The sequence below is a fragment of the Silurus aristotelis genome, assembly GCF_946808225.1.
Source record: "Silurus aristotelis genome assembly, chromosome: 18".
NCBI lineage: Eukaryota > Metazoa > Chordata > Actinopteri > Siluriformes > Siluridae > Silurus > Silurus aristotelis.
Window position 1 is genome coordinate 5,760,005 of NC_139591.1, and position 14,275 is coordinate 5,774,279.

The window sequence follows — 14,275 nt, forward strand, 5'->3', positions numbered from 1 at the left end:
CCCGACGGAAGCCTCTCCTCAGTGCAGGACACATGAAAACCCACATGGAGTTCTCCAAGATGGTGAGAAATAAGATTCTCTGGTCTGATGAGACCAAGATAGAACTTTTTGGCCTTTATTCTAAGCGGTATGTGTGGGGAAAACCAGGCACTGCTCATCACTTGTCCAATACAGTCTCAACAGTGAAGCATGGTGGTGGCAGCATCATGCTGTGTGGGTGTTTTTTAGCTTCAGGGACAGGACGACTGGTTGCAATCAAGGGAAAGATGAATGCGGCCAAGGACAGGGATATCCTGGACGAAAACCTTCTCCAGAGTGCTTTGGACCTCAGACTGGGCTGAAGGTTTACCTTCCAACAAGACAATGACCCTAAGCACACAGCTAAAATAACGAAGGAGTGGCTTCACAACAACTCCGTGACTGTTCTTAAATGGCCCAGCCAGAGCCCTGACTTAAACCCAATTGAGCATCTCTGGAGAGACCTAAAAATAGCTGTCCACCAACGTTTACCGTCCAACCTGACAGAACTGGAGAGGATCTGCAAGGAGGAATGGCAGAGGATCCCCAAATCCAGGTGTGAAAGACTTGTTGCATCTTTCCCAAAAAGACTCCTGGCTGTATTAGATCAAAAGGGGGCTTCTACTAAATACTGAGCAAAGGGTCTGAATACTTAGGACCATGTGATATTTCAGTTTTTCTTTTTTAATAAATCTGCAACAGTGTCAACAATTCTGTGTTTTTCTGTCAGTATGGGGTGCTATGTGTACATTCATGAGGAAAAGAAATGAACTTAAATGATTTTAGCAAATGGCTGCAAAATAAAAAAGAGTGAAAAATTTAAGGGGGTCTGAATACTTTCCGTACCCACTGTATATGCATACAGCTCATCTGTTGTATCTATCTATCTATCTATCTATCTATCTATCTATCTATCTATCTATATATATATATATATATATATATATATATATATATATATATATATATATATATATATAACCCACTTCAGCCCACACCCTACAAAAGCTGCAGTTTTGGAGATGATCTGACCAAGTCGCCTTGCCATCACAATTAGGTCCTTGTCAAACTAAAATCCTTACGCTTGCCTATTTTTCTTTTGCCCTGCTTCTAACACATCACCATTGAGGACAAAATGTTCACTTGCTACCTAATAAATCCCACCCTCTAACAGGTGCCATTAAGAAGAGATAATTTATTTATTATATATATTGACTTTACCGGTCATAATGTCAATGTTATGCCTGGTGTATATGGCGTATATATAGTGCATGTACACGCTATTCAAGTCTTGGTATACTTCTATCCAAATGTTGCTGGCCTAATACTGGTGTAATAATGGTGAAGAAAAAAAAGAATAAAAGGAAATAAACAGTGTGAACACATCTGCTAAAATAAATTCTCTGAAATTTACAGCCATAGCTTATTTATAGCTGCTGGAATACCTGGAACAGGCATTAGAAAGCAGTTCAGAAGTGACTAAAGACTGAAACAGATTATCTTCACAGTTATGACTATGGCTGGTCCACCCCAGGACATAACTGGACACAGCAGTAGGACAAGCGTAGAGTCCAAAGTTCTTCATAAGTAATGCATTATTCACAAGCCATGGTGACGACATTCTGCACTCGGACCAAAATGGCGCTTAACACCCAAAACATCTGCGTGTGTTGTCTCGTATCTTTGCGTTTCTGAAGATTAACGCAGGGTGTGTGCGCAGAGCGCGTGTATCTGTGTGCGTGTGCGTGTGTGTGTGCGCGCGCGCGCGTGGCGTGCTCTTGTATTTCTCTTCGGCTGTTTATCCCGTGATCACACTCAGAACATGGAGCGTTTGGGGAAACTACGCGTGGCCGTGATCGGAGCAGGGGCAGCCGGACTGTGTGCGGCTCGTCACGTCTTGTCACGAGCCAACTCTTTCGAGCCTCCCGTAGTGTTCGAGCAGAGCGCCCGCGTGGGAGGCACGTGGTACTACGAGGAGCGCGTGGGCACCTGTGATGACGGCCGGCCGATCCACAGCAGCATGTACAGAGACCTGAGGTGGCGTAGCGCGCTGGCAGGCGTGCATTCTACGAGCACGTGGTTCTCCTCTCTAAAGGGTTTAAGATGCTTTGAAAAATACACCCAGGGGCAAATTTGATCAGGTCCACCTTGCAGTGCATATGAGAGTGAGGTGAAGGCCTGTTGAGGGACTGGTCACATAATGCCTTCTTTAAACATAACCTCAAGGAAATAAAGAGATTAAATTCTCAATGCCTTGGTTTGATTAGGCATTGTAATTTGTCCTATTTGATATTGCATTATTTATGCACACACCGCTATTGGACTCACCTCTTTTAGTCCCCAGATTTCAGTCTGAATTGGATAAAAGCCTGATTTTCATTATTGCTTGTTAGAAAGATGTGGGACAAACCAAGGAAGAACCGGTGCAGTGAATATTTACTCATTTATTTGTCACAAACTTAGTTATACACATTGCTTAGTCTTGGTGAAGTATCTTAGTGGTTAAGGCATTGGACTTTGAACTCAAAAGTCATGAGATTGAATCCTAGCCACACCAATTGCCAATTCTGAGACCCTAAGCAAAGACCTTAACCCTATAACAGCTCAGTTGTGAGAATAAGATGAATGCAAGTCTCTCTAGAAAAGGGTGCCTGCTATACGTCTTAATTTATAAATGAACTCCATATTGTTCGCCTCAACTTTGTTGTAGAAGTCGTCTTTGCCTTTTTGTTTATTCCCTGAATCTTTGTAGGCTTTATCCCCTTCCACCAGCTGTGAAATTTACTTCACTCTAGGTAACAGTAAAAGAAAAGGGAGAGTCATCAGTAGTCAGGCTCTCATGCCCTCATCATTGCAGCAGGGGTAATGGCTGCCTCTCATGCTAGTTTTTTCGAGAGCAACAAGCTGATATATATTTTCTACAGGGATATGTGAAATTAGTGACCTAGACTGCAACACAATAACATGCAAATAAGATGTCCACAAACAGTGTATTGGTGATATTCACACAAAAGGTTTTAGGACTCATTTTTTTCCCCCACATCTGAAACTTTGTTACAAAAATTATAATTTCACATTTCATTACATTTATTTTTTTTATTGTCTCTCCTGACTGCACATCAGACTGTTGGATTCTAATTTCCTTCATTGAAAGTGACATTACCTACTATAATAGAATTAATAGCAGTATTTAAGAAGCTTAATTTTCTTTTTACCAAGTGTCAAAAATAATCATGACTAGTGTTTAGCTGGAACTTGTTCAAATGGCACCAAATTGTTTAATTAGTGTATGCAGTCCATCTTATTTGATGAACTGTACAGAAATCCATCAATTCACTATTTTAAGTGTACGACATATAGACAACACCAAATTATGCTGCCAGCATATACCAGGGCAAACCAAATAAGATGTGCCATATGACTGTAAGTGCCCAAATAAAAACTGTGTCCTATGGTACTGAGTTCCTCCTGCTGAAAGGAGTAGAGGAGGGCTGATAAATTCTGCATGGCTACAGTCATGTATTATATCTGTAGAGTACCCCTATATGGTGTATATTTGCTACCTAAAATAAAATTAAATCAATGTGTCACTACTGAGCATTTTAAAATGTAATATAATGTTAAGTAAAGGCGACTGGGCATAAAATGATGACAAAAGGTATTTCACCTCTCTTCTATGTATCTGATGGGGAAATTTATCCACCTTGGCTTATAATAGGACATGTTGATCATGGCAGTGATGGATGCTCATTTGTGTAAATACAGAATTTACTGTTTTGCTCTTGTGGTCTCTCAAAATGTTCTCTGCTTTCAGAACCAACCTGCCTAAAGAGGTCATGATGTTTCCAGATTTTCCGTTTGCCTCCCACTTGCCCTCTTTTCTGATGCACTGGGACGTTCATCAGTATTTAGAGACATACTGCAAGAGCCATGACATCATGCCGCACATTAAGGTTTTTAAACAGGGATCATCATCTCATTATTATTATTACTAAGCATTCCAAGCGATATTTTTTTCAAACTGTAAAATACTGTATACATACTAAAAATACATACTGTATGTATTTTAAATGTTTTCATGTTCTGAGTTTAGACCACGTGTCATTTGCAGCAGTATTCATTCAATTTTCAAACTCAGTCAACTTCATTGACCACTGGCTGAAAACAGTGCCATAGAGACAGTAGCATAAAACGCAGCCAATCAGATGTGCACGTAGGCCAATGAGGAGTGGCTTGTAAATGTCCTTTGGTATTAGTGGGTAATGTTTTTGTGTTGGAGGCTAAAGTAATGCTTGCAATGGCCCTGTCTCCCTCTCCCTGACAGTTCAACACTATGGTGGAAGAGGTGAAACCCATCTCCATGGAGACAGATGAGGGGGGGTCTGTGAGGTGGGAGGTAATTTCGCGTGGCATGCACGGAGGACATAGCACACAGATATTCGACTCTGTGTTCATCTGCAGTGGGTGAGGAATGCCATTTCTGCTTTTGAGACACACAAACACACAAAAAAAAAGCAACTTGTGAAGTTGATCCTTTGGTGCTCTTTCTTTAAGATAAATTTTATTAGCCTTGAATTTTTAAGTCAAACTCCAAACATTAAACTGATTTTATTGTTGCTGCCGGAATATGAATGAGCACTGTTTAAACTATTCATAAGGAAAAGGTGTGAACGAAGCCGTGAGGAGAAAAGAGCATCAGACCTTTAGGCATGACTCATGTGTTCCTTCCTTTTCTACAGTCATTACTCTGCGCCCCATTTGCCCTCCATTCCAGGAATAGAGCTTTTTAAAGGTGCAGCAAATGTTCAGTGGTAACAACAAACCTGACCCTAAAAGTGCAAACTATTACACTTGTACTCTCTTACCATATTGCTCTCTGTTCATTTCTCTCGTTCTCGCTCTGGCGTTTGCTCTTGTTGTACTTTCGCAGGAAAGGTGATGCACAGTCACTCTTATCGCTGCCCAGAGCCTTTTGCCCATCAGTCCGTTGTGGTTTTGGGTGCCGGAGCATCTGGGGTTGACATCTTGTTTGAGTTGGTTCAAGCTAAAGCACAGGTGAGAGAAGAATCTAATGCATAGTCATAATGATGCAGCTGAAAAGGGCATGTGACACACTGCTATGTGCTCTTTTTTTTAGTTATGCTTATATCATTTCTACTTTCCACATTTGAGAGCTTCTAATGTACAGCTGGGTGACCAAAATACAACACCCATTTGCCCTCTTTTGTGTTACAGTGCTCACGTCTACCATCAAATTACCTATTGATGGAATATTGATAGAAAAATGATGTTAATCAGTCCAGTTTAATACACATACCTGTAGTATCAGTGCCAGAATACACCTAGAATAAAGCTGTTCTGGTGGCTAGTGGCCCAACACTTTACCTGACTAAAGTTTTCTCCTTTGTCACCTGTCTGCAGTCATGAAATGTAATTGACTGGCCAGCATGTAATGGTGACTCAGTACTCACATGTGATACACAAATGCCTTTTGAAATCAAGCTGCATGTGGCTGTCAATATTAATGGGGATGCAGAGACTGACTTTTTTTTCTCTCACTGTTTCATTATCTTTATCTCTAGGTGATTTTGAGCCATAATAAGCCGGCCTTGACATTTTCTTTGCCCCTGGAAATCCAGCAGGCACCTCCTGTTGTGAAGGTGCAAGATGATGGCTCCCTGCTCTTCCAGGATGGCTCAGTGGCCCATGCTCAAGTTCTTCTGCTTTGCACTGGATACAATTACCACTTCCCATTCCTTGGCCAAAAACAGCTTGGCCTGGAGGTTCAGCACCACCTAGTGGCTCCTCTTTACAAGTACCTGCTGCCTCCATCTTTCCCTTCACTCTTTTTTATAGGCATGTGCAAACTCATCTGCCCTTTTCTTCACTTCCATTATCAGGTAAGTATCTAGAGGATGTGTTTTCGGTGATATAAGCGACTAGTTCCCATGCTTTATTTCAGTTATCTACTTTATCTTTCCCTCAGATCCAGTTTGCATTAGCAGTTCTTGATGGCACTGTGCAGCTGCCCTCACGTGAGTTGATGGAAGAGGATGCAAAGAAAGAGAGGCAAAGAAAGATACAGATGGGTGTTCCGGTGAAACACCTCCTGCAAATGGACTCTGATCAGTGGGATTACTATGTCAGTCTGGCAACAACAGCGGGGCTGTCACCTCCAAATCCAGTTATACAGAGTCTTTATGATGAAGTAGCGAAACGACGACGGGCAAACCCTCAGACCTACAGAGAAATCAACTACAGACTGGTTAATGCCACTGAGTGGCAGGTTCTCAATTCGCCATCTGTAGAAGCAGATCATATTTAGTTAGTGATTAGTAGCAGAAAAATAAAGGCAAATGCACTCCTCACCCACCATCCAAAGCACTCCATCGCTTGCAATCAACTCAATTCTTCATCTGATTCATGCAAAACAATTCATCCGAATCGTTTCTTGCCATATGCAATACACATATTTAGTTTTGCCCCCAAGCAATATGAATTGTAGAATTAATACCCTATCATTGATGCAAACAAATTAAACGAGGGCCTCCGAATGTTTACAAAAGACTGAATCTTTTCAGAATGTTTTATGGTTAAGTTGTTAATTTTAAACCCTCAAACACATTGCAGGACCAAGAGAATGTTTCATACATGTGACATTTTCACTAATCATCACATTAATCTGTTAGAAGGATATCTTTGTAACACTAAAACATCTCATAGCATTTATAGCATATTCCACATTAGGGAAAAAATATGAATTATTTGTTTAAATTCTAGGTAAAGTGTAAAGAATTTCTTTATTGATATCTTAATAATCTCAATAATTAATAAAAATGTGCCAAATATAACATGTTTCACTGACATAATTCAGTAGGATTTTATAAATATTTTTTTTTTTGCTGCAGTAAAATAGTTGCATTTGTTTTCTGGATTTATAGTCCAAATGAGAAAAGATTGTACGTAACCTATACATTGTCTGTTTTTAAATTTGGGAAAAGACCAGGTATGGAAATTTGTTTATTTAAACAAATTTATTAAAAATAAATGACTTCTGCAAAAATGCTAATGTTTGGTTATTTTACTAATTATTTGAGATATTACTCGATTTAAAAATGTTTTGAATACAAATGTCAAATATATCCTTATAATACATTTGTATTTTTTTTCTCTCTCTCTAAAATCCTGTTATTGAAATCTGATTTCTGGCTGTCATTAAAAAATGCTAGTGAATTTAAATTCAATTTCCAAAACAGGCTGTCCTAAATCACAAAACATCCCACAACTCATTAGTCAGTTTGACAAAACCGTAATATATAATCATCATGTTGTCAACATGGAATTATTTAACACCTTAAGGATTTTTGAAAGATACACTAAATGGACAAACGTTTTTGGACACCTGAGCATACGATGTGCTTTTTGAACGTCCTGTTCCACAATTAGTCCCAATTTTCTATCATAATGACCTTTTCTGGGAAGATGTTCCACCGGATTTTGAAGTGTGCTCATGGAGATTTGTGCTCATTCAGCCAGAGGGGTGTTAGTAGTCTGGGAATGATGTAGGTGAGGTGAGAAGGCCTGTGGTGCAGTCAGCATTCCAATCAATCCCAAAGTTATTTAGGAATGTTGAGGTCAGATCTTTATAGCAGGAAATCTTCAACTTAAACCCATGTATATCATATCTTCATGGAGATGGCTTTGTGCACAGGGGCATAATCATGGATCAGGTTCAGGTCTCCTAGTTCAAGCGAAGGGGAAATTCTATGTCACCACATTCAAAGTTATCCTATAATTAATAATAATTAAATATATAATTAAAATAATTAATTCCTATAATAATTGTGTTTTTTTGGAGAGAAACCATATATGGCTGGAAAAGTCACGTGTCTCAATCCATATAATTGTCCATATAATGCATTGTTTATTAGTGCCATTATGAAGTATAATCCTAAATGTATGTCTTTTTATGTGAAACTTTTTAAATTATTGTACTTTTTATGTGTGAAATTGATTTTAGGAAGTGACATAGAGGTCAAGATTTATGTGCAGTAAAACATTCCGAAATATGCTCTTAAACTTCAAGCTGAGCATTCTAACACCACAAATATTTAGACCAGAGACACTTCATGTCAAATGAAAGTGTTTGTTTAGAAGGGAAATAAACACTGCCACTATCATCTGTGATTTCTGAGATTTTCCATTTGCTTGTAGGCGTCATCTCCCAACATTGTGAAATTGGACACCTAAGTTTTTTTTTCCCCCAACCTTCAGAATCCGGCCGCCCTTTCCACTTTAGACTAAAAAAAGTTTCTAATGCTCGTGTGCGTTTCGAAAAAGTGCAGATTTCAACTTTTCTAGTTGTTTTTTTTAGGTAATAAAGGGAAGTTTAGCTAAGGAGTATAAAATAAATATCGTTGACGGAACCACCAAAGTTTCGTATCGAACTGAACGGGCCCACGGAAGGATCTCGCGAACGGGCGGGGCGACGGGAAGTGTAAGATGGATAGGGGGGTTTCCTCACAGCAAAGGAATGATCAACTAACAAAAAGCGATTAATTGAACTCTGTAGAGTTGTCCGATCCGATGTCCGGAGCCTTTTGGACCGTAATGGCAGTTTGTGTATCAAGATCAGCGTTGAGATAAGAAGAGGTAAGAAACTAACTTCTTGTACTCCGCCCCCCTCTTAGAAAACCAGAATCTAGCATGTGATATTCCTAACTTTCTCTTACTGCATACTGATCATTCAGGAGCCATGTGTTCCAGTGGCACATGTTTACATTTTATAGCATTTGTGAATATACATAAAGTGAATATAAGACGTTATTAACCTTCAAATAAGCTCTCATTAGAAGTCTATGTTAGAGCAAGATCTCCATTGTGATTTTCACCCTGCTACTAACCCCTTTAAACTGTAGCCCTACAGTTGTTTGCCTGTGTATGTTCTCTATCATACCCAAAGCTTACATCAAGCAACATGTAAAAGCATTTACATATAAAATGCTTTCAGTCTGAAATGAGTTTGTCCCTGATCAGCACATGGAAGAGGAAGTGGACGGCACTAGGCAGAAAAAACAGAATGCTGATGAACCTGCTCGTCCTTGTGCCAGCCTTGTGGCACAGGACCAGCCTCAGCACCGCCAGGAGCCCTGTACACAAGACCAAGAGCTACCCATCATGCACTGGGAGGACTTGAGTGTACGAATAGCCGAGCTTGAGAAACAGGAGGAAGAACGGAGGAACAAAGCTGAGGTTTGACACCAACTATTCCACTGTCAGAGCTTTTGTAAAGTCTCATCTCCTCTTATTATTATTACTGGTGTTCGCATGAGCCATTATCAAAATATTCAAAGCTACTGTGCTTTTTTGCAGTCCATGGGTTTGAAAGACGAAGAACAAGTGATAGGAGCGTGGCCTCATGTAAAGCACGAGACACTTAACAGAAAACATGGGGAAGATGCAGGTGATCTTGGAGGACACCGTTTTTCCTGCGTTACATCTCGGTATGTTATGACGACTTTTAGATGAATCACAAAACACAATACCAGGGTGTTCACAAAGTCACAGGGGTTCATTCGACTAGAAAGTGGTAGACGTTGTGTTGACCAAAATAATTGTTTCATATAATGTTCTTAACATTTCAGGTCACAGTTTAATGTGGGTTATAATTTCATAATTAGCTAATATATGCTTTTTTTTTTTTTTTTTTGCAAAAGCGTGTTTACTTTAAAAAACATGTACACTAGCTGGAAGAAAAAAATCATATGATAGTAAACATAGAAAATATAAAAAAAATAAAAGCATGCAAATCTGGCCACAATTTAGTCAAATACATCAAAGCAAAGATGGCATATTTATTAGAGGTCGACCGATATGGGTTTTTCTCTGGAAGATGCCAATATTTAAAAATCAGGGAAGCCGATTTTATTTTTAAAACCTTTATTAGGATCTTTATCATCCAAGTTTTGTGAACATAATTTTGACAGGGTTCATGAACATAATTTGTGTTCATAGGTTTTACAGTCCTAAAAATCTTCAGCTGTGTTTTATCAACGACAGTGAGAGTGATCAGGAGGGTGATGAAGGGGCATCCTTCCAAGAGGTGAACACAGCTCTAAAAACATCTGTATTTGCATTTAAAATTAACCGCATCTTCTTTACTCCAATATATGTAATTACAGAATGATATATTTTTTTTTTGTTTTCACATGGCTAGAGGCCGCATGATTCACAAGGACAAGGGCGACGATCTGCTGGCCTAAAACAGGAAGTGAGAGCAGCTCTGAATGAGCTCCGAGACAAGCTTTGGGATGAGCAGAGGCAGCAACAGGTGCCTTAAATGCATTCCCGGTTCCCAGTATAATACACCGTGATGTCACATCTATGACTCATTCACTCTTTTGTGCTACACTGTGTTTGTTCCTGCATTGTTCTCGTGTGTTTTGATTATGCAGAAGCTGAACCACAAGGATGTGAGCTTTAGGAGAAGAAAGCTTAGCCGCAGTGACCTGCAAACCTGCTCCGTTCTTCAACTAAACGCCCTCAGGACCTCCCTCTATGAAGACATTCAGGGTTAGTACGTTCTCCTCTTTATTTCCTGGCTTTTAAAGATGCATTTCATTTGTGTGTGAAATATTTTTTACTTACAGACCTGAGCTCGGAATTAGTCAAGCATCTGGTAGTAAGAGATAATCTGCGGACAAAGCAAGATGCCATGCTCCTGGATGTACAGGATATGACATCACTTTGACTCACATCTAGCGCCAATTAACCTATATGATAAAACTGTCTGCTATATAAAACAATAGCACTATATTTCACCAGCAGTTTTAATGACCAGTGTTTTTTTTTTTTTTTTATGTACTTTACACTAACAAAGCCATATGATCCTGTTTGTCTTGATTTGTTTTGTTTTTCTGTGCTCACACAAATATTGCTTACTATGTGAATGTAATTATTTGAGTCACAAGTTTTATTGTGAGAAACTGTATCTGTTTAAAAGAGTAGCTCAACAAGCATACTCCATGTTTTTAACATTTATTTTATATTATCATCCATACGAACTGTGAAAGCTGCTATTAAATGTGTGGGTGACCAGTACCTGCTTTATGGCAATATGAACTGCATGTAATATATTATAATATCTGATGAATATGGGGCTTTTTCATTGTAACAAAAAAAAAAAATTTAACTAACAGATATTTTTCATAAAAAAAGTTATATAACTGAAAGAATAATAAATATGTAATATTTACTAAACTTTGTCTACATACATTTTTTTGTAGATATGATGAGGCCAGTGCACTCAGATGCATTGAGCTACGTGTGAAGCTCTTCTCTGTAAAAGAAAATACATACATGGTAATTTTGTAAATCTAAGCAAATTGCAAATCTTAGCAAAATCACCTAATTGATTTAGTTTTTGCATTCTGTTAAGCTGGGGGAAAATACCCAAAACAGAAGATGCATGAGGAGAGAGGTGGTTGGAGGTCACGAACAACATAGTGTATGAATAGTGTGAGTCTAGGGTTAATATTTAAGACATATTGGAAACTGTTATTTTTCTTTTCCACTACAATATCTGTGTCTCTGAAAGCAATTATTGATAGAATACATTTCCTTTTAATACCAGTTAATTTGAACAAGCAGGAGCGATAACCTTGAATTCTTGGCAGGTGTTGCGCATGAAAACTCTTCATGGAGCAATATGCTCCAACTTACGACCTTCTGAAGATTTACTTTCTTTTTCATAGCATGTCTGCCGGAGTGAATGTCAGTGTCTAAAAAAACATGATCTCTCAGCCTTGCACAACTCAGCTGCTCAGCCAAGCAAAGTAAGACATGGTCTGAGTAGGAGAAAGATCAGAATAACAAGCATTGTTATTATTTTTTCTATATATCACTGTTAGGGATAGATATACGGACAGGTTTTCTCTGCAGCTCATCTGTTCAGAAATCTTATACCACCCCGAAATGTTGGTGTACATTACTTTGGAAACAAACCGAGCTACTCTTTGCTTCTTGTGCAGTTTCTAAATAGCTACACTGTACTGTATAGCGTATTGAGTTTCCTTTCTGCATTTCTCTCTGAATGAATGGATATTAATTATTTACCGAAGTGTACCTGTGAGACCGCATTGTGCTGCAGTGCAAGAACGGCCTCCATGTCACATACGCTTGATATTTAGATGTTGGCGGAACTGTGACATTTAAAGTGTAGCTGCAAAAATAGATCCGAATGAATTGCAGTTTCCAGACATGTAAGTACAAAGTTGTATTACCTGTTCGGTTTTCTATGGCACATTAGATCAGAAATTGAAGATCGTTCAGCTCGAAGGGTTTTTTTATGCAAGTAATAAGAAACTAGAAGTATGAATGGAGAGTCTCAAGCAAAAGCCTGTTACTGATTGAAAGGTTAATAGACCAAGTAGGGCTGAATCAGCACAATAATTTGGTCAACATGAATTTCCTTCGGGGTACATGACAGCCAGGAAAACGTTTTAACACAATGTGTTGAGGATATGCATGTACTACAGATGATTTTTTTTTATTGTTTAAGCTTCATAATCTTAATACAATGTTTGTTCAATTTTAAGACTGGATTTCTTTAGCACTGGGGTAAGCTTGAGGATTTTCTATGAAGCTACGTATGCACAGGAATGTAATCTGGACTAATGATTAGCAATGAGGAGGAAATATATGATGAAACTCTGTATCTATGCCATATAAACAGCCGATCGACCCTGCTTTCACTGACACGATGGCGGATGCTTTATTGGAGCGAGGCACAAACTCTAATTCCTCAAGTAACCAAACAGGTTTTATCTCGACAGCACGACTCAGCTGCAGCAACGATGAGTCATACAAGTACATCATCTTACCCCTGTGCTACTCCCTAACTTTCTTACTCAGCGTCGGCCTGAACTCCACTGTCCTGTTGCGCTCGTATCGTGGAGGACGCCGATGGAATAGTTCGCTAATCTACATGGTCAACTTGGCCTCCACTGACTTAATGTACAGCTTGTCTTTGCCACTCTTGGTGGCTAGTTATGTCATGCATGACAATTGGGTATTTGGGGATTTTATGTGCAGGCTGGTACGCTTCCTTTTTTATTTTAACCTCTACTGCAGCATCTTTTTCCTCACCTGCATCTCTGTGCACCGCTACATGGGCATCTGCCACCCCATCAAAACCATCACATTGGAGAGCAAGCGTGCTGCGAAGAGCACCTGCGCTATGGTCTGGGTCGTGGTGTTTCTGCTCACCTGTCCTATTTTTCGTTTCGCTCAAACCGGTGACATGCCCAGAGTAGATGGAAGAGGAACAAATACAACTACAGAAAGTGGGATAAACCACGTACGCTCCAAAACGTACAAGAACTGTTTTGATGTTGCAACTGACACAGAGTTCTCCGAGTACATTCCATATGGAATCGTTCTTCACCTTCTGGGCTTCTTCGTTCCCTTTACTGTCATCGCGTGGTGTTACTCACAGGTCGTCCGAACCATCTTTCAGACCTTGCACACCCGATCGCATGTGCAGCAGGTTGGTGATAATGAAAGAGGCCCCACCAATCAGACCTCGATCTCGATCGCAGGCACTCAGCACGCACTATATATCAGCAGGCGCCGCAAGTCTATCAAAACAATCGTCACCATCACCTTTTTGTTCGCGTTGTGCTTCCTGCCATTCCATATCACCCGGACGCTGTACCTCATTCTTAAACAGAGGAATGCAGAATGCCGCACCATACACGCTATCTCAGTCTGCTATAAAGTCACTCGGCCCCTGGCGTCATTCAATTCATGGCTGAATGCTCTGCTCTACTTCGTCACTGGGGACAATGGCATCTCTTGCTGTGGACTGACAGAAAACACTCATCACACGCACCATGTCTGGCCGTCAAGAGCTCTTGGAGGACTGAAAAAGGAGGTAGAAGCTGAAAAGCGAGAACAGAGTGAACAACGTACAGGCCACGATCAGAAGAGAGATTTTAGACCTTCAGGAATCACACAGAAGCCTGGGAACGTGAGCAAACCCTGTGCTTGGTGGCTTTCTTTTGAACTGTCTGTGTCTGAATAATTTTGATCATGTATTTATTGTGTGAAAGTTGAATTAAAAGACCCATAAGAATATTTATTGTTGAAATTCCCTTTTCTGGTGTTATGTATGTAATTTATTAATCTTATTGCTCAGTATTTGGCTATTTATCAAGCTGGAATTTCATTTGCATCCTGCATTGAGCCATTCTAATCT

At 39.6% G+C, this 14,275-nt stretch overlaps 3 protein-coding genes across 4 annotated transcripts; all 3 read left to right on the plus strand.

Moving 5' to 3' along the window:
- The first annotated feature begins 1,612 nt into the window (after window positions 1-1,612).
- LOC310740951 (uncharacterized protein) lies at window positions 1,613-7,257 on the plus strand. 2 transcript variants are annotated; one of them, XR_014537800.1, is made up of 8 exons: window positions 1,613-2,055; window positions 3,833-3,971; window positions 4,343-4,482; window positions 4,758-4,810; window positions 4,949-5,073; window positions 5,601-5,918; window positions 6,005-6,803; window positions 6,896-7,257. XR_014537800.1 is itself a non-coding variant. In XM_083568230.1 (7 exons), the coding sequence occupies exons 1-7, from the start codon at window positions 1,841-1,843 to the stop codon at window positions 6,341-6,343; spliced, it is 1,329 nt and encodes a 442-aa protein (XP_083424356.1). In that variant the 5' UTR covers window positions 1,621-1,840; the 3' UTR covers window positions 6,344-6,982. The 2 variants fall into 2 exon arrangements, 1 of the variants encoding a protein (XP_083424356.1); XM_083568230.1 differs by having other exon boundaries at window positions 1,621-2,055; window positions 6,005-6,982.
- A 995-nt stretch (window positions 7,258-8,252) lies between these two features.
- Window positions 8,253-11,277, plus strand: LOC310740959 (schwannomin-interacting protein 1). Its single transcript, XM_083568247.1, has 7 exons — window positions 8,253-8,670; window positions 9,055-9,270; window positions 9,391-9,521; window positions 10,033-10,120; window positions 10,235-10,348; window positions 10,473-10,590; window positions 10,668-11,277. The coding sequence occupies exons 2-7, from the start codon at window positions 9,058-9,060 to the stop codon at window positions 10,766-10,768; spliced, it is 765 nt and encodes a 254-aa protein (XP_083424373.1). The 5' UTR covers window positions 8,253-8,670; window positions 9,055-9,057; the 3' UTR covers window positions 10,769-11,277.
- A 910-nt stretch (window positions 11,278-12,187) lies between these two features.
- On the plus strand, window positions 12,188-14,161 carry LOC310740952 (P2Y purinoceptor 3). Its single transcript, XM_083568231.1, has 2 exons — window positions 12,188-12,278; window positions 12,615-14,161. Exon 2 carries the CDS (start codon window positions 12,737-12,739, stop codon window positions 14,099-14,101), a length of 1,365 nt encoding a protein of 454 aa, XP_083424357.1. The 5' UTR covers window positions 12,188-12,278; window positions 12,615-12,736; the 3' UTR covers window positions 14,102-14,161.
- Window positions 14,162-14,275: the final 114 nt, after the last annotated feature.